The 26,950-nt window shown below is 45.1% G+C and overlaps 1 protein-coding gene across 1 annotated transcript; it reads left to right on the top strand.

Moving 5' to 3' along the window:
* Positions 1 to 30: 30 nt before the first annotated feature.
* LOC131482063 (protein FAM186A-like) lies at positions 31 to 26,950 on the top strand. The gene is made up of 5 exons (XM_058673510.1): positions 31 to 726; positions 11,690 to 11,882; positions 16,586 to 16,731; positions 17,271 to 17,456; positions 26,887 to 26,950. The coding sequence occupies exons 1-5, from the start codon at positions 323 to 325 to the stop codon at positions 26,906 to 26,908; spliced, it is 951 nt and encodes a 316-aa protein (XP_058529493.1). The 5' UTR covers positions 31 to 322; the 3' UTR covers positions 26,909 to 26,950.

Below are 26,950 nucleotides of genomic sequence, written 5' to 3' on the forward strand. Positions count from 1 at the left end.
CTCTGAGCACCTCCACACATTACGGATCCACTCAGTTGCTGAAAAGCCCCCAAAGGGCTTGCCCTCTTCTGACAGGAAGAAAAGATTTCCATCCATTTCCTTTCTGAAATCTCAGTCATTGCTGGCCCAACCCAGTGCTTCAGGTTTGAAGACAATTCAAGATCCTTTTAGCAAGAGAAAGATCCAAATTTCAAAGGTCTCAGACACCCCTGGAGAAACCCCAACCCTCAAAGATTCTTCAGCCACAGACTCACTTAGGACACTCCATTTGTATCCCACCAGTGACAGGGCACCAGTGTCACAAATCCCTGGCTCTGATGAGATGCCACCTCCCACGCTGCAGAAGAAGCCCAGACCAGCCCTGCCTCCTCTCACTCTTCAGCTACCCCGGACACCACAGACGCCAGCCCCTCCAAGGGAGCTGAAATCATGCTTCCCCTCTCTCGACAAGCCCTGGATAAAGACTTTAGCTTTAGGTAAAGAACGCAAGATGATGGTGCCTCCTCCCACTCCCCAAGAACCTGACAAGGTGACGTATTTTGTCAATGTAGAGGCTCAGAGAAAGAATCTGATCCTATTAAATGAAGCCATGCAAACGTTGGGACTCCCTCCGCAGCTACTCACAATAGCTCGGAATCTCATCATTGAGCTCCTCCGCACAGACACAATTCGGCTGGGATTCTTCTTCCAAAAGTACATTGCCTATAGGCTGATCCAGCGTGTAAGGTAGATAATTCTCTAGTTGTCTAGTTGTCATTTGTGCAATTTTCTGGTATGAGCCTCATATCAAACGCTCTCATTGTTCTAGAAGTGTATGCTTATTTATGTTCTGATACTTTTTAAGTTGGTTATTAGGTTTCTCGGTTTGTCTTATGGTTAAGTTTGGTTTTTTTTTTTTAAATATTTATTCATTTTATTACAGCCAGATATACATAGAGAAGGAGAGACAGAGAGGAAGATCTTCCATCCGATGATTCACTCCCCAAGTGAGCCGCAACGGGCTGATGCGCGCCGATCCGAAGCCAGGAACCTCCTCCAAGTCTCCCACGCGGGTGCAGCATCCCAATGCATTGGGCCGTCCTCGACTGCTTTCCCAGGCCACAAGCAGGGAGCTGGATGGGAAGTGAAGCTGCCGGGATTAGAACCGGCGCCCATATGGGATCCCGGGGCTTTCAAGGCGAGGACTTTAGCCACTAGGCCACGCCGCCGGGCCCTGTTTTGTTTTGTTTTCAAGATTTATTTATTTTATTGGAAAAGCATATATACAGAGAGGAGGAGAGACAGAGAGGAAGATCTTCCATCCGATGATTCACTCCCCAAATGACCACAATGGCTGGTGCTGCGCAGATCTGAAGCCAGGAGCCAGGAACCTTTTCCAGGTCTCTCACATGGGTGCAGGGTCCCAAAGCATTGGGCCGTCCTCGACTGCTTTCCCAGGCCACAAGCAGGGAGCTGGATGGGAAGTGGAGCAGCCGGGATTAGAACTGTCGCCCACATGGGATCCCTGGCATTCAAGGCGAGGACCTTAACCATTATGCTATTGCACCGGGCGTCACTTCCATGCTATGTTATTTATCGAAATTTCTTTAAAAGAATGCCTACTTTAATTGGAGAAGCAGTTGGGGGGCTGGGGAGACCTCCCATCTGCTGGGTCACTCCACACACTGCTCGCAGTAGGCTGAAGTCGAGAGCACAGGGTTCCATCCACGTGGTGGTAGGGACTCAGCTATGGGTCCATCACATACAGCCTCCCACGGTACACGTTACTGAAGAACTAGAAGACTCACACCCAGGTACTCCAAATGGGATATGGGCATCCTAACCGGTTTCTTTTTTCTTTTTTTTTTAGATTTATTAATTTTTTTTATTGCAAAGTCAGATATACAGAGAGAGGAGGAGAGACAGAGAGGAAGATCTTCCATCCGATGATTCACTCCCCAAGTGAGCCGCAATGGGCTGATGCGCGCCGATCCGAAGCTGGGAACCTGGAACCTCTTCCGGGTCTCCCACGCGGGTGCAGGGTCCCAATGCATTGGGCCGTCCTGGACTGCTTTCCCAGGCCACAAGCAGGGAGCTAGATGGGAAGTGGAGCTGCCGGGATTAGAACCAGTGCCCATATAGGATCCCGGAGCGTTCAAGGCGAGGACTTTAGCCACTAGGCCATGCCGCCGGGCCCCTAACCGGTTTCTTAACTGCTAAACCAAGCACCCATCCTTGGAATTTTATTTTTACGGTGCTGAGCCTTTGCAGTCGTCATTATTGCTGTTTTCCCACAACTGTCAATGAGGTGTGAACAGAACTGATACATGTCACTTCGGTGCTGAGCTTGTCATTGTTGCTTTGAGAGCCTCTAGAAAGTCCTTTTCTTCTGGTGGGATAACCTGAGCTGTGCAAGGTAGTGGCTATTCTGCTAGCCTTTGTCCCTATGAGAGACAGTTTGCTTTCTGCCAGCAGTGATGGGTCAGTTGTGTCATCACCAAGTAAGCTTTTAGGATTTGGGGGAATTACTTGTTAGAACACAAAAACCTAGCTCATCTTCATAAGGTCTTCCTTGTGAAGGCTGCCAGCTCACTCGGGGCAAGAGGACTCCTGCACGGAGTAGCTGAGATGAACGGTCACTGTAATACAGGGTATGCATCTCCCAAGGGGTGGCTTACCATGCGGGATGAAAATGCCCACTTTGGGGCCAGTGTCATGGTGTCATGAGTAAAGCCACTGCCTGCCAACTCCAGCAACTGATGTGGGATCCAGTTCATGCCCTCTAGGAATAGCCTGGAAAAAGTAATGGAGGATGACCCAAGTGTTTGAACTCCTGCAACCCACAGGATAAAACCTGGATAAAGCTCCGGCCTCCTGGCATCAGCCTAGCCCAGCACTGGCTCTTGTTTTCATCTGGAAAGCAAGACAGTGGATGGCAGGCTTTTTCATTTTTTGTTTTTGATGTTTACATAGTTGACCAGGGTGAGACCGTTGTTTCCAAATCTTCCCTCCTCTTCCTCCTGTACCCCAGTACGTAGGGCCACCCAGTGCCATTCTAGATTTGTGATGTGGGGCTCCAAGGGTTCTACCTGAGTGGTTTTTATAGTTCTGAAATGCTGTTCATCTCGCTGATCCAAGCGTGATGATATCTTTCCATGGTCCATCTGCTGACACAGTCCACCCCATAATCTCCATTCACACAGATCCTTGCTGTCAATGCTTGGTTGAGGTAGTTGCCCAATTTATTCTGCTCTCCTTCCTCTGCTGTGGTACCAGACGCCCTTTGCCCCAGTGGACACCATGTGCATCTGGGCATGCCGTCCACTGTTCTGTCAGACCATAGTTCCTATGATTCTCCCATGGTTAGAGTTCTGAATCCAGCAGTTCATTTTGGGAGGATCCCCACAGAAACCTTGTCTGATGTGACTGCAGACTGACTCTTGTGTGTGCCTGCCAGTATGGGGTCAGGCTCAGTCTGCCACCCATATCTGCCTACACACACTGGTAGTTGTAATTGCTGGGTCAGTTCTATCTCCAACCCCATCTCTTATGTAAACCAATGGATGCTGTGGCCCAGCCCAACCCTGCCCACTACAAACTCAGCCCTAACAGTAACTGCAGCCTAATTGGAGCAACCCCCAATAACTCCCACTGGGCCCAGTCCCAGCCCTGGTTCCTATGTTTCCCAGTATATGCAACAGACTGGCCCAGTCTATCCTACATCACATTCAGCTCTTGTATACATCAATGGACATTGAAACTAGCTCAACCCAACTGACCCCACCATCCAGTCCACACTCAGGCCAGTGAGTACCACCACCTGTCTAGCCAAAGCTGCCCCTAGCCCTGATTCTCACACTCACCAGTGGGAGTTGCAGCCCCTCAGAGAGGTGCCCACAGTTCCCCCAACTGGCACACTCCAATCCCCAGATCTTGTACTTTCCAGGTGGTTCTGCAGTCCCACCTAGCAGAACTTGTCCCCCATCCCAGTGTTGGCCAGCTGATGATGCAGCAAAGCCCAACCATCCTGCACCTACTCTGGACCATGCTTGCCTCAAGGGGTATGGTCACTTAGCCCAGCCTGGTTCTTCCCCAGTCCAGCTCACATGATGGCCAACAGGTATTATAACCCTGCCCTATTTCCAGGACTCATGCTCATCAGTGGGAGCACAGGCCCAGCACAAGAGCCCCTTTCAGCCTCCCTACCAGGCTTGCTCCCCTCCCCCGGGTCTCACATATGCTGGTAGGTGCTGTTGCCCAGTCTGGCATGGCCCACCTTACCTCAGCATTTGCTGGCAGGTACTTCAGTTGGGCCCAGCCTACCCCCATTTCCAGTTCATGCTAGTAGGTGCTGCCACCCAGCCCATCCCAGCCAGCCCCCAGTCCCAGCCCTAATGTGGACTGGCTAGTGGTGTGGCCTGACTCAAACTAGCCTGCATCCCATCCCGGTTCGCACATCTGCCAGTGGGTATTATGAACTGGCCCAGGCCTGACCCACATGTATGGCAGCGGGTACTGTCACCTTGCCTGGGCTGGGCTTCTCCCAACCATGCACTCACCTACAGGAACTATACAAAAGAGTTCTCCAAAATCCTCCATCAGGTCTCCTCTAAGTGGCAGATACCACACACACCCATGGGTCTTTTACCCAGACTGACTGTCCTGGCAGTCAGTACCTGTACCTGTACAGTACACTGTACCTGTCCTGGCAGGTACAGTGACCTTGCCCAACCATCCCACAACTGTTTGGTTCTTACTGTTGGGTGCTACAGCCCAGCCACACCTATTCCACACCCAGATACAGCTCTCATTTGATTCAGCAGGTGCCAAGACCTAGTTTAACCCCTCCTACACCCATCCTGGCTCTTGTGAGTACCAATGAGTGCTGGAGTCTAGCCCAGTCTGACGCACCCTAGGCCCAGTCCACATCCATGCCAAGGGATACTGCAGTCATGTCCAGTCCAGAATGCCACCCCCACTCTGGCTCTCAAGCTCACCAATGGGAACCACCACCCAGCTGGGGTGTCTCCTTAGTTCCTCAACCAGGTTCAGCATAGCCCATCCCCCATCTTGGCCTTTACCATTAGACACTGCTCCCATCAGGGGAGTTTCCCAAGTTGCCCCACCAGGCCCACTCCAAGATCTAGACCTCACATATGGTGGTGGGTACTAGGCCGTTATGGAGTCTGCCCCACTATCCCAGCCTTTGTACGAGCTGGTGAGTGTTGCAGCCCAACTTGTCCTACACCCTATTCTTAGGTTATGCCTGTGGGTGCTGCAGCCTGGACCTGCCCAGCCTGTTCCCAACCCCAGTACCCATAAATGTTGGTGAGTTCCATGGTCATGCCTAGTTCAGCCTGTTACTACCCCCCAACTCTTAAGCAAGTCAGTGGTAATTGCAGTTCCACAGGGGTGGGCCCACATACCCTCACAGAGAATCTGCCCCAGATTTGATTCTCTCACTTGTTAGTGTCATGGCCCACCCTAACATTACCTATCCCCTGTTCTGGCTCTCACTGGTGGATACTGTGATCTAGTCCTGCCAGAGAGGCCCCCAGCTCTAGCTTTAGTGCATTGTTGGGTGGTGGCCAGCTGTAATTCATGCTAACTAGGCTAGCTGAGATCTCCAACGCAGGCTGGTGAGTCTGTCTGACCCATGAAAGTCCTGCGGTTTCCACTCTCCAAACCACTGTCTTGGCCCTCTCGCTTGCCTGCAAGTACTTTGTCGATGGGAGTCCCTCCGAAGTTATTCCTTGCCTCCACTATATTCCCTCAGCGGTCTTCCCTCCCACATATCTCCTTACCCCTCTCCCATCAATCCATGGACCACACATGTGGGGAGATCCCCAGGCTCACTCCACCTGCCTAGACACAAAGATCCAGGTATCCCCACACCCCCACTGGCACCTGCCTCAGGTCACCCACAAGTCCACAGCCACAGGATCCCATGAGTGCAGGGCTGGGCACACACTCCATGGGCAGCCAGCCCCCTTGGCAAATACTTGCCACAGAGTGTGGGCCTGGGCCAGTCCAACCAGCTTACATGGCAGCTGCCGATTGTGGAGGTTGAGGCCCAAGGGCAGAGCCTTTGAGCCCTGCGGTCAGCCAGCCCACATGGAAGTATTCTCTTTCTCTGTGTGTACATATAACTTTCTAATTAACTAAATGATAAAAAGAAAATGCCCACCTCTGTTACTTAATGTTATTATAAAATCATAAACACATGTAAAATGGTATAAAACATTGACTAAGATTTTATAACAAGGATGGCTAGGTAAAGAAAATTCTACAAGTATATGTGAGAGAAAATATTATAATATGAACTTTTTTGAACCTTTGTAAGTAAATGCTACCCCATGTTTTGGAGGGCCATCGTCTGGCACTGCAGTTAGGTACTGCCTGGGTACCCATACCCCACGGAGGAGTGCCTGGTCCAGTCCTGTCTCTGCTTGCAGTGCCAGCTTCCTGCTCGCTGCCCTGGAAGGCAGCAGTCCACAACTCAGGTAGTCAGGTCTGTACCACCCATGACTGAGTTCCAGGATCCTGCCTCACCCTGCTGCAACCCCGCATGTTACAGGCGTCTGAGGAACCAACCAGTACACAGAAGGGCTCTCCCTGTCCCATTCTCTTTCTCTCTCTCTCTCGATACCTAAAAATTTAAAATATAGAGACAGTTGTATTCTTGCACAATTGGGGAGCTATATCTGAAAAGGAATGACTGGGAGGATGTTAACTTAAGAAAATCAAATCATAATGAGATATTTCATTATCATACATAGGGAATAAAGTCCTCAAAGGTACTGAATGTTGTTGCGACTGAGCAAGTTCATCAACATTCTTTGAATATCCATTCCTTGTGGCAACACATAGAAAGATACAGACGGGTCAGACGCTTGTCTTTGGACAAGCCACAGAAGTGCACTCAGACAGCTGGGAATACATAGAGATGACTGTAGGCCATCACACGCAAAGAACAACGGTGGAAAATGCACAAAGCACATAGAAGCGAACTGAGGAGAAGTTAGAGTCAGGTGACACTTCTTGGGGTTTGAACGCATGAACAGTGTCTCATGAACCAGAGAAAGTCAGTGGTACAGAAGTCAGAATACAACAGAGCGACATAAGAAAGAAGTAATGTGTGCATGTATGGGTGTGAAGGTATAAACCGCTTCTACTTCTGCTGGTAGAACAGAAAGAATAAAAAGTAACGCACACACACAAAAGCAAAATGTGGCAAAAAGCATGACTGGAAAGACAGATGAGAATCCTAAATACCATGCCAAGGAACATGTGATTCATTCTGTACATAACAGAGAAAAATGGAAGAATTCTTAACTGGTAAAGTAAAATGCCATTCATGTGGAAGCTAGATTTGCAATCAGTGAGGCTTCCACATGTAAGGGCTTGAGTCAGGCCCTGAGAGCATCCACCCAGGACTTTGAGGGAATGTGAGGCTGAAAGTGGAATGATTGGTCTGGTATTTCCTGTCATCCTTCATGGTAACTCAACTTAGTGACTCCTATTTCAAAAGGGGAAGGTCGAAGACTCTTTCATTAAAAAGTAGAATAGCTGTACTCCTCAAACAACAAAAATTCATAGGCTAAAGGAAACATGGAGTGAGCATTAGTGTAACACTTAGGGCATTAGCATCTCATATTGGAGTACTTGGGCTCGGCACCTGCTCTGGCTCCTAACTCCACCTTCCTGTTAAGGTGCACCCTGGGATGCACTTGAGCAAGTAATTCAGCTCCTGCTTCCTCTGTGTGGGGCCCTGAATTGAGGTTGGAGCTCTGGGTTTTGCCCCAGTCCAGTCCCACCACGCAGGCATTTGAGCGTAGAAGCACTGGCTCCTTCTGCCTGCCTTTCTCTTTCTCTCAAACAAGATTAAAACACATTTTTATAAGAGGATCGAATTGGCCTACCCTAGAATTGCTTGAGGAAACATGGACAATCCACATGAAAATAAATACTCAGATTTGGTTACCTACATAGTGTTACAAAGCATTTACAATAACTAGGGACTCTAGATACATTATTGCAATTTGCACCGAGGATGAGAAACGGGGTTCAGAATGTTCATCTTATTCCCTAAGGTAACTGTTAGAAGGCAGTATAATTGAATATTTAAAACCCACTATCAAAGCTCATACTGTACACACTATACTACATATTATATTACATGGCCTTGAAGCAGGAAGCTGTAATAAGTTTATATTGAAATCTTACGCATACTTATCTTAAACATGGACTTTGAAATCAGGCAAACTTCGCTTCAAAAGTCCAGTTTTGAACCTCTCTGAAATGCAAATGTGCTGCTTACAAGATAGATAAAATAATATTTACTTCAAAGAATGCTTGGGAGGCTGGCACCAAGGCACAGCAAGCTAATCCTCCACCCTGTGACAGTGGCATCCCACGAGTGCCAGGTCTAGTCCTGGCTGCTCTACTTTCAACACAGCTCTCTGCTCTCTTGTTTATGGACTGAAAAAAAAAAAAAAAAAAAAAGCGGATGGCCCAAGTCCTTGGAACCCTGCACCCACATGGGAGACCTGGAAGAAATTCCTGGTTCCCAGTTTCAGATCAGTTCATCTCTGGTCATTGCGGTCATTTAGAGGATAAACCGGTGGATGGAAAACTTTCTGTCACTCTTTCTCTTTGTAAAATCTACCTTTCAAATGAAAATAAATAAATCTTAAAAAAAAGATGCTTGGGAGAGTTAAACAAGACCTGTAAAATTTGCAGCACATCTCACCAAATGTAAAACATTGTCCATATAAAAAACATGTCTTAGTATTGGAGTAATATTTTGTCAATAAAAGTGGCAAAAAAATGATGAGGAAGTTTAATAGCCAGGTTTCTAGATAGGGATTTTAAATAATGAGATACATCATGGTTACTCCTGTACCGAGTATTAAAATTATTAAAATATTGTAACCACTCACAAAAGATACCTAAAGGCTGAATTATACTTCCCAGGTAGGTGTTTCTCAAACAAAAAATCAGCTAAAATTTAATGGTTTCACCGTATAATACATACTGTACACATACATACAAAGGTACTTCTAAATTTCATAGGAAATAGAGCTAGAAGCTTTCTTTGGTCCCTAAAAGTTTTTGAAGTTTATGGATAAGTCTTCAAAAAGTTCATGGGGAAAAAATGCATACCAAGAAAAAAAAACTAGGTATGTATTTGACAATTTCTATATATTGAGAAAAATATCTTTGGTGCTCTCTAACTTGCCAAATAAAATCCAAATTCTTTAACACATGTTTTAACACCTTTCAAAATCCCTCCATATTGTCACACTTCTTCATTCACCTGTGATGTCCCGGATTATTCCACACATGATGATCTCCCAAAACACAGCTGTCACTTTCTGTTCATAGTACATAGTACATTCTTCATCCCCTTCTTTTCTGTTGGTTACTATGATGGTTTTAAAGCTTTTGGTGGTATTTACCTGAGATTTTGTTGAAGATGAAGATTCCTATTGCCAAGTTATTGCTTCAAAAGGTGCGGGGCGACACCTGGGGGCTGCTCTTCCAACAAGCACTCTCCAATGATTTGCCGCAGGCAATCAGGACCCACACCCTGGGAAAGCCTTGCACTGGTGTTGTGGGAAGAGAGACACAGGTTCCAAATTTGCTATTTGCTAAATACAGAACTTAAAAAGTCAGTTAATATTCATTTTCCAGCTGGGTAGAGAAAGAGACAGAGACAGTTATATGATTCTTCTTCAAGATCCGATTTGATATCTTCCTTGCAACTGTCTCTGTTGGCATCAGCATTGACATTGATGTGTAAGCACAGGGTCCCTGCTCACCACGTGGCAGACCTGGCTTGAGTTCCTGCTGGCTCATGGCCTCACCCATCGGTGCTTGCTTTTGGCATTTAGGGAGTGAATTAGAAGATCTCTTTCAATTAAAATGAATATAAGTGTTCAAAACATTTGTTTTAAAATAGTTATTTCTGTACATCCCTTTAAATGAAAAGTCGTGATACAAAATCAACAAATAGAAATTTACAATGCCTGAAGTTAAATGACATGTTACTAGATATGATAGTCTCCATTACACAGCTACTATACATCCCCTTAAATGAAGAGCCACAAAACAAAATCAACATCAGGAAGAAAAAAAGAAATTAACAAGAAGTTAAATAACATGCTATTAAATGACTAATGTGTAGCTGAAGAAATGAAAATCAAGAACCTTCATGAAGAAAATGATGCTACCGTATGATATACGAGTCATTGAATGATTTAATCAGCAGGAAGTGTTTTGAAGAGATGAAACTAACAGAGAATAACAAAACCCATGTGATACAATAGTTGTATAATGGAGACTATCATATCTAATAACATGTCATTTAACTTCATGGCATTGTAAATTTCCTCTTTTCTTTCTATTGTTGATTTTGAAACATGACTTTTCATTTCAGGGGATGTACAGTAGCTGTGAAATGGAGACTAACATTCAGATGTGAGGATGTAGTGTGGTATGCATTTCTGCTTCCAGACAAAGATGGACTTACAATGAAACTGTTTACTATTTCTTGACAATAGGATTCTGGACTCTCTGCCATTGTCCAGGCCTGCAATTGTGGACATATGACTGAGTATGAAGAACTGTATGTTAGTAATGATATAGAGGAACTGGGTGGGGGAGGGAACTGGGGAGAGGATAAGGGAATATGAAACTGTACTATAAAATAATAAGAATAATACTAAAATGAATTAAAAAATAAAATAAAATAGTTATTTCTCCTGTGGGAATTGTTTTTCAGTTTGCTCATATGGCATTGTTTTATTTCTGTTTGTCATTTACTTCAATTTTTAGCACAGCTTATTCATTAATCCCCCATTTGGATTATACACACTTTGGAAGCCTACACAATATCATTCTCTTATTTACATTAAGCACATGCTTTGTGGATTACAATCTGTGATTCTTTTTAAGATACATTTTAAAGATTTATTTCTTTGCAAGAGTCACAGAGAGGGAGAGACAGAGAATGTTCCATCTGCTGGTATACTCCCCAGATGGCCTTAGTAGCCATGACTGGGCCAGGCTAAAGCCAGGAGCTTCATCTGGGTCTCCCACAAGGGTGGCAGGGGCCCAAACACATGGGCTGTCTTTTGATGCTTTTCCCAGGCCATTATCAGGGATCTGGAAAGGAAGTGTAGCAGCCAGGACATGATCCAGTGCCTATATGGAATGCTGGCATCTCAGACAGCAGCTTTACCTGCTACACCACAATGCTGGCCCCTTGCATTGCAATTTATTTTTTTTTCATTACATTTCATTTTGTGACACCGTTTCATAGGCTCTGGGATTCCCCTAATCCCTCCCCGTGCCCTTCCCCCATGGTGGATTGCATTGCAATTTTATAATCAAGTATTTTATCCCCTAGGACAGTTTTATTATAAGCATGCATTTTAACTTATTCAAGTAATAAGCAATGCTTTTTAATGCTGAAAAAGCTGTAAGGGAAGGTTCATGAAACCTCCATAGTCATATAGACTATCCAAAGGTTATTCACAGAGGGTAGCAGACTCATATCTTATTTTAAAAAAAGGAAAAGTTCCCATTCTCACCCCGTGTCTACTTGGAAGGGATGTAAATGAGAATTGAAAGGAGTGGAGGACAATTTTGCTGGAGTAAGTTCAATAACTATATCCATCTAATTGCTGTTAATTTTTTTTTCAAGAAACAACATAATTCATCAAATAAAAACCACACAAAATACAGGAAAAGGTTATGAAGCCAGGAACCTCTACATCATGCTGAGCAGAATTGATGACTATCAGAAGAAGATCATGTGTGCCTGGGCGGAGAAGCTCAAGTCCCTAGAGGAGAAACGAAATCAGTGCCTGGGGAAAATGACAGCCTTATTTACCCAGGTAACCTATGGTCTGTTCTCTTTCTCCATGTCTTGTCAACAACAACAACAACAAAGAACAAAATGCTAAGTTCTGGAAGTCACACCAACATGGGGAGACATTTGCACGTTAGTTCTCTAGGCTGTCATAACAAATTACCAGACTTGATGGTTGAAAACAATGTATACTCTCCCAGTTCTAGAAGCCAGGAATGTGGAAAATCAAGGTGCTATAGGACTGATTCCCTCTGCAGGAAATCTCTTCAACTACAGTGCCACTGGCAACCCTGAGCATTCCTTGGCTTGGGGCCTCTTTGCCGCAGTCTTTCAAATGGCCTTGTTTTCAGAATATGTTATGTCTTTTGTCTCTTAGGACATCACATGTCATTGGATTTAAGATCCAATGAAATCCTGGTGAATCCAGTGTGATCCTGTCTTGAGTTCCTTAATTTAATTACGTTTGCAAGACATTTTCCAAATAAGGACTCATTCACAGGTTCTGGGTGGATGTATCTTTCAGCCTACCACCACATCATGACCACTGACACTGCTAGACTGACAGTGGGAATACTGACTGGATATCTATGTAAGAGGGGGGAAAAATGAGAACAGGAGACAGTTTCAGAAATGTTCAGCTCCTTCCCAATCAATGCCAACCTACCAGACCAAGCAATGAAACCTCCTTAAGTCAGTCACTGTCCCCTAACTCTGCGTGAGTATCTTTATTTGAAAGTCAGAGACAATCAACAGGCTAGGTTTGCTCTCATGACCTTACAAGAAAAGGAGATAATTTGTTTCTATAGCACAAAGCACAGAAGATCGTTTTCAACTCTGACGTTCACCCATTATGTCCTAGAGTCCCTCTCAGGCAACCAGCCCTCTGCTTTGGGGAGTGACATCAGCCTTCCAAAAAATTAGGGAGCTGAGATTAGTATTGTTTACATAACTGAGAGGGATGTATGCACATGTAGGCCTCTGACCAGGGAGGTTCAGACACAGAGGGACGTGAGTGAGACACATCTTTCAGTTTTGGTTTATTTTTTTGCCTCCTGTGTCCACAGGGGAGGCGGGAAAGAGAGCCACTCTTTGCTATCAAACTACACCAGCACTTGGGAATGGGCAGATGGTCCTTTGATGATGCCTTGGAGACCCCAATGTGGGGAAGAACATTCCAAGGATGTTACCTGAGTGGTTTCAATAGCCCTGAGACAATGTTGGTTTTGTCACTCTGGGATAGAGTAAATCTTCCCAAGGTCTATTGGTTGACAAAGTCTACCTTGGCGCAGCCACAGATCTTGGAACATGCTGCAAAACTTGGCCAGGAGAAGTGTCCAACCTTTTCTGCTTCCCATCCTCTGAAGAGGCAACTGACATTCCTTGCTGGCCTAGATGAGCTGCCCATGATGGCCCCCATATCTGCACATGTTGTCCACTGCACAGGCATCAGCAACTGAGGAGGCCCGTCCCAGCACATGCACTCCAAGGTTGGGCCACATATCCTATTATGCTCCCTGTAGCCAGGGTCTGCGTCCAGTGGTCCAGTTTGGGAGTCCCCCAACCTACTTGGGGTGAGCTCAGACTTGACTTTTGTGTGTGCCAGCCAGTACAGAGTCAGGTTCATTCTGTCACCTGCCCTGCACCAGCCAGTGCACGAGAGGCAGCTGCTTGGTCAGTTCCACTCCACAGCCACATATCTCACACAAACCAGTGGGTGCCGCAGCCCAGCCCAGCCAGCCAGCCAGCCATTGACCCAGTCCTTACACATACCAGTGGGTACCATGGCCTACTTAGGGTAATCCCCCAATAACCCTCACCAGGCCTACCCCAGCCCTTGTTTTTGCATGTATCAGCTTCTGCTGCAACCTAGCCCATCTGGCTCTTGCATACACCCATGGGTGCTACAGCTTAGCTCAGCCCAACCGGCCCCCAGACCTGACCCTCATATATGGTGACAGGTGCTGCCACCTTGTCCAGCCTGACCTGCCCCCAGCCCTGGTTCTCATGTTCACCGGCAATAGGAACAACCTAGCATGGGAATTCCCTCGATTCCCCTGACAGACATGTTCCTAGCCCTGGGTCTTACACCTGCCAAGAGTACTGCAATCCAGCCTGACATAATTTGCACCCAGCCCAGCACTTGATAGCTGGTGCTATGGTCTAGGCCAGCTGGTCCACACCCCTTTTGGCTCTCATGTGCACCAGTGGGTGCAGCAGCCTAGCCCAATCTGCCCTGCCCCCAGACCAGCCTGCCTCTAGGCCCAGTTCTGACACTTACCATTGGGAGCAGCAGCCCAGCAAAGGAGTCTCCAAAGTTCCCCCACTAGGCCCTCTCCCAGTCAAGGCGCCTGTACATGCCAGCATGTGTCATGGCCCGTTCTGAGATAACCCACCCCTAGTCTTGGCATTCAAGATGCCAACAGATGCTACAACCTGGCACATCCCAGCCTGATCCCTGTCCCAGCTCTCACTGGTGGGTGTATCAGCCTAGCCCAGCCTGGCCTGCGCTCTATCCTGGCTCTCACTCATGCCACTGTGTGTTATGGACTGACCCACTCTCTCCTGCCCTTAGGCACAGCTGCAGCCCAGTCTGTTCTAGCCTGCTCCCAACCCTGGCTCTCGTGCTCACCAGCTGGAACAGTGTCTTAAAAGGGGAGTTCCTCAAGTTTCTTTAACAGGCCTGCTCCTATGTGGCTTTTATTGTGTGCCAGTGGGTGCTGCTACCCAGATTGACATGTCCAGCTCCCCAGTTCTGTCACTGCCGAATACTACAGCATAACCCAACTAGGCTGCACCCATTCCAGCTCTTACTGATGGGTGCTGCAGCCTAGCCTGCCCCTCACCCATCCTGGCTCTCATAATTGCCAGCAGGTGCTTCAGCATCCTTTATGTGTGGGAGGAGAGAGAGCACCTCTTCCAGTTGCCAGGCGTAGAGCCTGCCAAGGGGAGTGGTTGCGTGATACCACCCCCGAGACCTGGAGAGGGAGGAATGTATCAGGAGGAAAGGGTCATTTGATTGACAGGTAGGCAGATGAGATGACAAAGGGCCGGGAGGGTGTGGCTTTCAGTTCATTGCCGTTTTATTACTCCTCAGAGAGTTCTCCCTCTTGGTCTTAAGGATTGCTGAAGCACACAGATTCAACATCTCTTCCGTAGTGACTTCCTGCTGATTAGAGGCACAGGGCTTGCCTATCATAGGTTCAGAAATTCTTTCTATCTCATCTAAATGATCATCTCCTGAGCTAGAGAACTTGCATTGGTGTCATGAGCCATTCTAACAGGAACTACAACATCAGGGGCAAATCAGAGGGTGAGTGAGGGCCTGCAGCCAGGGAAGTCAGATTATGAATATATTGTTTTTTTTTTAAAAGATTTATTTTATTTTTAGGACAAAGTCAGATATACTGAGAGGAGGAGAGATAGAGAGGAAGTGGAGCTGCCGGGATTAGAACCAGCGGCCATATGGGATCAAGGCGAGGACCTTAGCCACTAGGCCACGCTGCCGAGCCCTGGTTTTTTGTTTAAGATCTTTAATTTTAAAAGTTAGAGTTGAGGGGTGCAGGGAAGGATCGTCCATCCACTGGTTTACTCCCCATATGGCTGCAATGGCCAGCCCTGAGCCAAGACAAAACCAGGAGCCAGGAGGTGCGTTGGGATCTCCCACGTGGGTAGTATGAGTTCAGTCTAGCCACTTTCTCCTGCTTTCCCAGGCCATTAACAGTAAGTTGGATTAGACATGGAGCAGCCAGGACTTGGACCAGCATCCACATGGGATGCCAGCATCAAAGCCAGTGGTTTTCCTTGGTCTGCCACATTGCCATCCTCCAAATAAGAATATATTAACATAGTAAGAAAGGAAAATAAAAATCGCAAAGGATAAGAGAGCAGATAGGAATCGGTGTGATGGTTAAGATGGGCTCCGCTAGCATGTTGGGTGCAAATCACTTTCACCACACGCTGACTACAGTACCTGGATACATTAAATTTTCATAGCCTCAACATGGCTTTGAAAGGAGCCAAGAATTCCATCTTGATCTCTCATATGAGTAGCAGGGACTCAAGCACTTGAATCATTTCTGCTGTTTTCCCAGGTACACTAGCAGGAAAGTGGGTTTCAAAGCAAAGATAGACTTTCTCTGGTACCCTAATATTGGAAGTGAGTGTCCCGAGTAGTAGCTTAACCTGATGCCCCACAACACCCTCCCCAACATTGTCCCTCCATGTGTAGGGCAAGATAATAACACCCACCTCATATGGTAGTTATAAACCCCAAATGAGCTGACGTCTAGAAGGTGCTTATCTGTGTCTGTCATTCAGTGTGTGTTCAGTAAATGTCAAGTATCATTATATCCACAGGGTGCCTTGCAATTCGTACTCCATATATATTATTGCTTTATATGATATTAACTACTCCATATATATTATTGCTTTATATGATATTAACAACTTTGTGTGTCATTAAACCATTTCTAAAATGAAGATTAAACAGGTGCAGAGAGATTAACCAACTAACTCAAAGTCTCGTAGCCACAACTAGCATTAGAGCTTAAATAGGATTAAGGTTCTCACATGTCACAGCTGCCACCTCTGAAGTGAAGCATGTTAGAGGCAGAAGGAGAAGAGGACCTGAGAATCTATGGAAAAGACGCTGTCACAGTTCAGTCCAGAGCAAGCACAGAAGACGCCCCTTTGCTCTTATAACTTAGTTTTTCTGATTTAATTTTTTAGCTTCGAGAGATGTACAAATTGAATCTTAGCCAGCCAATCCTGTTGATTCCTAGCAAAAAGGAGACCCCTGCCTCTGCTGGACTTTTTAAACAGCCGCTCCAAGAGCTGCCGATAGAAAAGGAGAAACTATACGACAAGAAAATCAGGTATGTGGCGGAAATACTGACACTGCGTGGTTTAGACGTTTGAGATCAAGTGCTTCTTTCTCTGCACAAGACTCCCCCCACAGTTATGACGCAGTGCAGAGGAGTCTAAGGGAGTATTAGTTTTCTTAGGTGATGTGCCAACAGTTTTATTTACTGTTTGTTAAGTTCCTTTTCTTTGAAAAAAATTTTTCCTAAGAAACAGATTGTTCTGAGGATGTATAATAAAGAACATTAATTCTTGCAGGAACTGTGGGAAGGAAGGGAAAGAATACATGCTCTATATATTCCATGTTGCTAAGGAGGTAGTCGTAATATAAATTTCTAAGTGAAGCTATAGGAATGCAGCTTTGATACCATTTCAGCAACGTCTGCTTCTTCAGCCACCTATCAAAGCAGGTGTTGCTAATACGTGGCAGGCATTACAGGATCAGGGAGAGGGGAGGAAAGGTGGAGGGAATGAATAAAACCCGTGCATTTTGACTGTCCATGGAGCTTAGAAGAGCTGTGTGCTTCCACTTAGTGCTTTTCTGATTCTGTAGACAACAAGAAGACCAGCTGAGATCCATCTGGAATGCTGATCTGTCCTCCTCAAGCTACCCAATAATAGAGAAGACACCAGTGAGTCTGCTCTGGGCCAAGCTGGGTGGGTTTCCGGACATTCCCAGGCTACTCCAGTTAGACATCCAGTCCACCTTCAGAAAATCTCTTGCCTCCCTTAAGTCACGGTAAGTGAAGTATTGGAAGCACCTGAATAACGAACTAGGCCTTTAGTCCTCTGCCTTGTTTCTCTAGCCTGACTTTCTCTTGCAGCACAGTAAGTTTCCAAAAGTGTCTGGTGTGAAATTAGATTCATCATCCAGATATAGTGTTACTCGCCATAGGCCTGATGATGTCACCTTGAATAATGTAAAGCAAATGCAAAAGCCAGTCATCATTCTAGGACTCTGAATCGAACACTATAAAGGGCCACTTTGAATTCCACCTCTAGGGAAGTTACTGCAAGAACCAGAGAGGTGGGCTTGGCAGCGTGGCCTGGTGGCTAGGGTCCTCGCCTTGATCCCATATGGCCGCTGGTTCTGATCCCGGCAGCTCTACTTCCTCTCTGTCTCTCCTCCTCTCAGTATATCTGACTTTGTAATAAAAATAAAATAAATCTTTAAAAAAAAAAAAAAAAAAAAAAAAAAAAAGAACCAGAGAGGTATGAGTGGAATGTGTTTGTCCACATTATAGGTCGTATTAGACCTTCAAAGCAGTTGTCACAATTGTCACATCTAGGTCAAAACTCAGTTATGTTATGTGGAGTATCCCAGGCTAGACGGAACCGAGACTCACAGAGAACAGGTAAGGTGATGATGCGACTCCACATTCCCGAATTCCATTGACCTCAATTTTTTTTCAAGATTTATTTATTTTTATTGCAAAGTCAGATATACAGAGAGAAGGAGAGAGAGGAAGATCTTCTGTCCATGGCTTCACTTCCCAGGTGGCTGTAATGGCTGGAGCTGAGCCATTCCAAAGCCAGGAGCCTCTTCCAGGTCTCCCACACAGGTACAGGATCCCAAGGCTTTGGGCCATCCTCGACTGCTTTCCCAGGCCACAAGCAGGGAGCTGGATGGGAAGCGGGGCCACTGGGACACGAACTGGCACCCATATGGGATCCTGGTGCATGCAAGGTAAGGACTTTAGCCACTAGGCTAAAGCACCAGGTTCTTCCTCAATTCTTACACAAATGGAAACCACAGACGTGAAGAGCTTTGGAGTTTGCATTATAGCCTTCAAGACACAGAGTTACTTAATGATCTAAAGCGAGAGGCCCAGTGTGATTGCTCAACTGGCTTAGCTTCCATCTGCAAGTGCCGACAGCCCATATAGGTGCCAGTTTGTGTCCCAGCTGCTTCATTTCCAATCCATATCCCTGCTTATATCCTGGAAAAGTATTGGAGGTTAGCCTAAAGCCTTGGGACCCAGATCCCATGTGGGAGACCCAGAGACACTCCAGGCTCCTGGCTTCAGATCAGCTCTGTTCCAGCTGTTGAGGCTATTGGGGAGTGAAACAGCCGCTAGAATAAGTTTCTCCCTGTCTCTCCTTTTCTATGTAAATCTGCCTTTCCAAAATAAATAAAATTTTAATTTATTAAAATACATAAATCCTTTATTTATTAAAATAAATAAATATTTTTTAAAAGAAGGAAAAAATGAACTCTGAAACCCCAGAGTTCACAGGAGCAGTTAAGGTATTTTAGTGCAATCCAAGCTCTGAAATAAGTAGTATAAACCTACACATTTGCTCAAATGGAAGATATCAGGATATGAGCTATCAAACCAAATGTAAACATTAATTTGAATAAGCATGAATAGTGGTTTAAACAGAAGAAAATTCTTTTTAAGATGCATTTATTGGCCTAGCGCGGTAGCCTAGTGCTAAAGTTCTTGCCTTGCATGCACCGGGATCCCATATGGGCGCCAATTCATATCCCAGTTGCTCCACTTCCCATCCAGCTCCCTGCCTGGGGCCTGGGAAAGCAGTCGAGGACGGCCCAAAGCATTGGGACCCTGCACCCGCGTGGGAGGCCCAAAACAAGCTCCTGGCTCCTGGCTTCAGATCAACTCAGCTCCAGCTGTTATGGCCACTTGGTGAGTGAACCAGTGGCTGGAAGATCTTTGTCTGTTCTTCTCTCTGTAAATTTGACTTCCCAATAAAAAGAAATAAATCTCCCGTAGGGTTGACATTTGTGCATAAAGCACTTTGATGAGCCCTTTGAGGAGTTGTGATGGGACTTCACTTGGCAGTTGTCTTGATCTAGGTAAGCACATTTCTGGTTACATTTACTCCCTCGCAGCTGCTGTGTTGCGGTTTCACACTCAGGCAGCCATCCGAACAGAATCCATGACTACCCCACACCATCTCTGAGGACAGTGCTACGTATCTGCATATGCACGTAGTATATGAAAAACACTAGAGTTTTCTTCGGCCAGACATTTTGAGATTGCCGGCTTGCTACAGAGGAACAGCCAAACCTTTGTTCCTGTTGTTGGAGTGGGAAGCCAGCATGTCACCTGCTGTCCACATTTGCCAGCTGTGGTATCAGGCCCCGATCTTCTTTCAAGTCACAGTGGCCCATGGGGCTTTTGGGGTGGAGGAGTAAACATTCTCTGAGTGCAGGAGTCAAGTACTTTATAATTCTTGGTCTAGTATCTCTCCTTGGAAATTGCTATGAATTGTCCTGTTTTGAACTTGTCAGCCCTTCCATTGGATCTCATGCATTTTGCCACGCTACCACACATCTCTGTTAAAGGACTGGAACATAGGTGCCTGGAAATGTCCAGAGTAGGAAATGTTGCAGAAGTGAACATTTTTAAGATACTATAAGAAAGAATCAGGCAAATTAAAATCTCTATATTTTGCTAGCACCAAAAAAACACAAGTATATTCACCAGAATAAACAGTAGATGCCAATTGTTAAAGCCGTCTTAAAATGTTAGGCACTGTGAACCAGTTACTGCTTGCTGTTCTTTCCCTTTTAACCTCATTAGTATCTCTTCAAAGTCTTCACCCTAAAAAGCATGATACTTATTTTACAAACTTTTGAGTTCTTACCATACTTCATGTCTCAGCACATTCATAATTGAGCTTTTTCTTTTTTTTGGTATTAAGCATTGCTACATAGACATTTCAACCTGTGCACAGTTGTTACCATACTACAAATCTAAAAAGCCATCAATTATCTTTTTTTTTTAAGTCGTTCCTGTGACTGTTCAGCTTTAAATCTGGAGGCAACTCTTCATTAACAGGATATCATGGACCAGTAGCTTCTAATGCTCCTGTTGCATGAACCCCATCAGTCCTGTTTCCTACTGTATACATGACACTTAAGTTTTCAGTCTTTCACAGCACATTATTAAAGTTATTGAGAAAACTACCCTACAGCCAGAGATATTATTGTCTGACACAGCAATAAAGAGTGGTTTTCCATGGGAACAATTCTACTAAACAAGGGAGAAATAATTGAAAACATTCAAAGCAGATCAAATGTACAATTGTGACTCCAAATTTCTTTTTTTTTTTTTTTTTAAAGATTTATTTTTTATTTTCATTACAAAGTCAGATATACTGAGAGGAGGAGAGATAGAGAGGAAGTGGCGCTGCCGGGATTAGAACCAGTGGCCATATGGGATCAAGGCGAGGACCTTAGCCACTAGGCCACACCACCAAGCCCCATGACTCCAAATTTCTATATAGCGTTCCCTGTATTGTAGGATATAAAAATAACTCCACGGGGGCCAATGTGGCGGCATAGTAAGCGTATCTTTTAACTCTAAGTGCCAGTATCCCATATGGGTGCCAGTTCGTGTCCCAGCTGCTTCACCCCCTCTCCAGCTCTCTGTTTATGGTCTGGGAAGGCAGCAGAGGTTGGTCCAGTGCGTCTCCATGGGAGGCTGGCAATAAGCTCTGGTTCAAATCAGCTCAGCTCTGGCCATTGCAGGCATTTGAAGAGTGAACTTCCGTCTATAGGACTTCCTTCTATATTTCCTTTCCTCTGTGTAAAATAAAGTTAAAAAAAAAAAAAACACTACCATCTAGTCACACAAGATGGTCAATGCTTCCTATAACTTAATATCCCACTATTTTCTGATTGTACCAAAAAATAAGCAATCAGTAAATGATTTCCACGTCTCAAAATCATTTACACTTTAAAAATGGGATGAGACTAACTTTCCTCCTTCTTAAAAATGTTTCTCAAGCTATTTTTAAAAACCTTATATTTTACAAAATAGCTGGTAATATATTCCTCTGCAGGGTCCCGGCGTGATAGCATAGCAGTTAAAGTCCTCGCCTCAGGCGCACTGGGATCCCATATGGGCGCCAGTTCTAGTCCCGGCAGCCCCACTTCCCATCCAGCTCCCTGCTTGTGGCCTAGGAAAGCAGTCGAGGATGGCCCAAAGCCTTGGGACCCTTCACCCATTTGGGAGACCCGGAAGAGGCTCCTGGCTTCAGATTGGCTCAGCTCCAGCCATTGCGGCCACTTGGGGAGTGAACCATCAGATGGAAGATCTTCCTCTCTATCTCTTCTCCTCTCTGTATATCTGCTTTTCTAATAAGAATAAATAAATAAATCTTTAAATATATACATTCCTCTGCAATCCAGTGCAGCTCTCGCTGCTGCCTATAACACCAGCATTGCATTTGGGTGCTAGTTTGAGTCTTGGCTGTTCCACTTCCAGTCCCACTAATACACCTAGGAAAGCAGTTAGAAGATGGCCCAAATCTGGAGAAGACCCAGACAGAGCTGTGGATTCTTGGCTTAAATCTGGCCCAGCTCCAGCTATTGCAGCCATTTGGAGAGTGAATCAGCAGGTAGAAGATGTCTTTTCTCTCTCTCTCTCTCTCTCTCTCTCTCTCTCTTTCTGTCTCTTCCACTGTCTACGGCTCTTTCAAGTAAGTAAACAAATCTTTGTACAAGTGGAAGCCTGGTAAGACGTGGTGTGTGATGTTGGTCAGACTCGGCTTCTTTCTTTCACATTATCAGAGACTGAACTCACTTTGCTTTTAGTGTATCACTTTTCGGCAGGCCAATCTTGAGTCTCCTGGTTTGCCACCTCCGGCTGTTTGTGGCCGTGCTCTTCTCTCTTTTGCTTGGACATTTTTGTCTGATGAGATCCTTCCTGGCCTCCAACTGGGACTCCACTTGCACTTCTGCAGGAGCCGGGTTAACCAACAACCCATCTCTTCAGCTCTTCCTTCACTGTCGCTTCAACCACCTTGGGCATCTTGGCAGGGGGGAGGGTGGCACATGAAGAGCCTGCCTGAGCGCTGCCACTGCTCCTGCCACTCGCATGCGTCCCCTCTCCTCCCAACCCCCAGCCACAGCAGTCACTCCTCCTGAGCTGCCTTTCCTATGCTTCTGTGTGTCCTGGCAGTGTGTAACTAACATTACCCCAGCACTGATCGTTTTCCTGGTTTTAGATAGTGTGTTTCAGGAAGATTAGTGCCTGCTGTGCCACCTGCTTTTCTCCTTCTGTATTCTTTCCTTTCACAAAGGCTTGCTATTGGTTACTTGTTGTATAATAGACACTTTAACTAAGCCACGAGATACAGCAAATAGGAAGGTTCTATGATCAAGGATGCTGAATAGACTGAATAACCATGGCACAGATCCAGGGCCGGCCAAATACTGCTACTTTTATTTCATCTTCTCAAAAGCAACTGAACAATGAAACCCCAAAATAAACTTCACATTCTTCACATATTGCCAAGACAACAAAATGGTATATACGGAATGGGATAAAATATCTGTAAATCAGGGCCTAGTGCGATGGTTCAGTTGGTGAATTGTCCACCTACAAGTGCCAGGACCCCATAGGAGTGCCAGTCCCAGGATCATGGCTGTGGGTCAGCTCAGTTCTGACTGTAACAGCCATTTGGGGAGTGAATCATCAGATGGAAGATCTTTTTCTCTGTCTCGTCTTCTCTCTGTAAATCTATCTTTTCAATGCAAATGAATACATCTTTAAAAAAACAAAAAGCCTGCAAAACATTCTAAAATAATGGAGTTGTATTCAGAACTTATAAACTCAAAATTCAGTTGAAACCGATCCAATAAGAAAGGAGAAAAGATTTTTTTAGACGATCTATTTCTTTTATTGAAAAGGCAGATTCACAGAGAGGAGAGATGGAGAGAAAAAAATCTTCTGTCCTCTCGTTCACTCCCCAAGTGGCCACAACAGCTGGAGCTGAGCCAATCTGAAGCCAGGAGCCAAGAGTGTCTTATGGATCTCCCACATGGGTGCAGCGTCCCAAGGTTTTGGGCCGTCCTCGACTGCTTTCCCAGGCCACAGGCAGGGAGCTGGATGGGAAGTGGAGCAGCTGGAACTAGAACCAATGTCCATATGGGATCCCAACGTATGCAAGGCAAGGACTTTAGCCGCTAGGCTACTGCCCTAGGCCCTACAAGTAGATTTTAAGGAAAGAATCACAGTAATCTCCCTAATGTCCCCTGCCTTTCAATATTCTTCATTTCAAAACAAATACTATTGAGAATATCATTGCGAATAATCTTGCCTATTTTGAACTTCATCAAAATTGAATCAGACATATTTGATCTTTTCTGCCCTGCTTCTTTCTCACACCATTATTTCTGTGAGACAAAGCAAAATATTACTTCTCATTCTACTATAGATACTATGTATATTATTTTTATGAAGCAATACTAATAGCCAATAGTTTTCTACATCTATTGAGTTAGAAGAAAACCGTATGATTTTTCTTTGCCATAGTAAGATCATATATTATACTGATTCTTATTTTTAAATACTGATAGATTTTACCCAGAATAAAATGAATGCAAGTAGAAAACATGAAAACCTCCAACTCCCAAGTTCCTTCACTTGCCATGTCCAACAGCAGTGACTAGAACCAACACTTCTCCCCTTTTCCTGCCTTGCTGCCATCTTTTGCAACCTTGAGCTATAATAAGATAATATGAGGTAATAATGGTAAAATCAAGATTTCTAGAAGGAAAAGATAGAAAAAAGCCCTGTTCTTGATGACACCACAGAGTTGCTGAAACAGCCTCGAGTACACTGGCCTCTGAGCTCATAAACAATAAACAGCTTTCCAGATTCAGTCATATTTTAGTCAAGTATTCCGTTCCTTGCAGCCAAAAGCACCAATTTAGCCAGCTCAGTTTATTCTCTTGGGGGAGAGTCTTTCCTCGCCTTCTCTGTTGCTCCCTAGTGCCATTCCTCCACACTGCCTAGTATACCGAACTCACTGTACTCAGCACGTGGCTTACACTTGCCTGCTTAGGTGTCTATCTTGGGCCCTATTACTCAGAGAAAGTTCAATATTTAATAAATGAGTAAATCTGAACTTTTGTCTCTGAAGGGGTAATAATCAAAGCAGGAGGTGAGAAAATATTGAGCAATGCAAAAGATAACCATGAGAAAGTATCTCTTCTGACAGTAGCAACATTGTGATACAGTGACACAGTGGGTTAACCTGCCATGCCAGCATCCCATGTGAATGCTGAGCAGAGAATAGGAATGCTCAGCTGTCTTTCTGTTTGAAAGTTTTATGGCACATGACATATACTTTTATCCACTCTGGTGCTTGTCATTTTTTTTTTAAAGATTTAATTATCTGAAAAGCAGAGTTACAAAGCAAAAGTGAGAGACAGATCTTCCACCTGCTGTTTTACTCCTTAGATGGCTGCAGCGGCCAGCACTGGGGAGCGAGGCACTTCCTCTGGGTCTCCCAAGTGGGTGGGAAGCGCCCAAACGCTTGAGCCACCTCCCACTACTTTTCCCATGCCATTACCAGGAAACTAGATCAGCAGTGCAGCAGCCAGGTAATGAGCCACTGCCCAAACGGGATTCCAGCACCGAGACAGTGGCTTTACCCACTACTGCTACAAGGCCGGCCCCCAATCTTTGCCTTTTAAATTGGTGCATTTACATCATTTGTATTCAAAATCATTATTTAGTAGCTTGATTTGGCAGTTGGATCAACACCTTGTTTCTTGCTCTTGTTCTTTGTTGCTATATTTGTTCTCCGTTCTTCTTACCTTTTAACCTAACATTGTGTTTTAAGTTAACATCACTTACAACTCCATTTTCTGTTCCATAGCTAAAAAGATCCAGAATTAGATATTTCCTTCCCGCTGGTAAGTCAGGTTCTAGCAAAACCCCAACCGATTGGGCTCTTAAGGCCAGGCCTTACTAGAATACAGTGGCATATTTCACATTTTTCCGCTCCCTCTGCCAGGACAAAAGGGATTTTTCCCCCTAATATTTTCTGTGAGAAGAGGGTCCCTCCCCCTGGATAAACCTCACAAGAGTGTGCCCCTCCACAAAGCAGGGAAGCTGCGGAGTTTTTATTTCTCAGAGTGTCCACACAGAGCCTCCAGCAGTTTGTGGAATATACTCTAGATTTCCCAACACGCCCGCCCACTTAGGGTTCTGCTTCATTAAGTTGTGCCTCTCTGTATGTACCTGTCTGTCTCCAGCTTGAGGGACACCAACTGTGACCTCACTTCTCCATGAAACCTAAGGCAGTTTATGTGGTTAATTGTTGAAATATCTATGCGTCTGTTTTGTTGAAAAAGTAAGCTCACATTCGGTATTTTTTGAAAAATATGTATTTATTTTTATTGGAAAGGCAGATTTACAGAAATATCCATCTGCTGGTTTACTCCCCAAGTGGCCACAGTGGCCAAAGCTGAGCAAATCCGAAGCCAGGAGATCCTTCTGGGTCTCCCATGCAGGTGCAGCGTCCCAAGGCTTTGGGCCGTCCTCGACTGCTTTCCCAGGCCATAAGCAGGGAGCTGGATGGGAAATGGAACTACTGGGATATGAACCGGCGCCCACATGGGATCCCGGGGCATGCAAGGCAAGGTCTTTAGCCTCTAGGCTATCACACCAAGTTGGTTTGGTACGTTTTTAAACTTCCTAATATCCATATTCATGTGATTACTACCCTATGAACACTTCATTAGAGAATATTTTTTATTTTTCTGACAATGCAAAAGCAACACACGTTCACTGTAGAAAACTGGAAATGCAAGCAAGTCTATCCCAGAATCATAGCCTTAAGCCATGTTTTAACTTCAGATTAATTATCCATTGTTAGATTTACATTGTCAGTTGAGTCAGGCATTTGGCACAATGGTTGAGATGCCACTTGAGACCCCTGTAACCTGTAATGGGAAGACCGGCTTGGATTCCCACCTCTGCTTCCGATCTAGCATCCTGGCAAGGCACTCGCTGGAAGGCAGCACCTGCCTCACCTTCTGGAAGGCCCAGATGCAGTTCTACCTCCAGGTTTTGGCCTGGTCTAGCCTCAGCTGTTGCTGCCATTTAGGGAATGAACCAGGGAACAGAAAATCTATTTCTCTGTCTTTATCTCTCTGTTTTCCAAATAGTTTAAAAAAAAAAAAAAAAAACAAGTAATCAGCTACTGCCAAACTCTTGCTGATTTTTTGTCCTGGAAAACATTCTCCCTCCCTAACATCACTTTCTTAAACATGGACTTCCATGACTTTACTCTGATCTCCCTAGGTCCTAGAGGCACTCTTATTCTCCATATGACTTCACCTACATTCCCACAAATGTGTTCAAGAGCAATTTGTAGTAACATTTTTCTTGTTTCATTTCCAGGTCTAAGAAGGCTCCCAAGTAACTACAAAATTAAACACAAATCTATTGAAAGCAAAGTGCATGT

Source organism: Ochotona princeps, chromosome 15, assembly GCF_030435755.1.
Source record: "Ochotona princeps isolate mOchPri1 chromosome 15, mOchPri1.hap1, whole genome shotgun sequence".
NCBI lineage: Eukaryota > Metazoa > Chordata > Mammalia > Lagomorpha > Ochotonidae > Ochotona > Ochotona princeps.

Coding starts and splice junctions, on each gene's coding strand:
- LOC131482063 (XM_058673510.1), top strand. CDS start 323: ATGCCACCTCCCACGCTGCAGAAGAAGCCCAGACCAGCCCTGCCTCCT. Junction 727..11,689: donor AGGCTGATCCAGCGTGTAAG/GTAGATAATTCT, acceptor TTTTTTTTCAAG/AAACAACATAATTCATCAAA. Junction 16,732..17,270: donor CTATACGACAAGAAAATCAG/GTATGTGGCGGA, acceptor CTGATTCTGTAG/ACAACAAGAAGACCAGCTGA.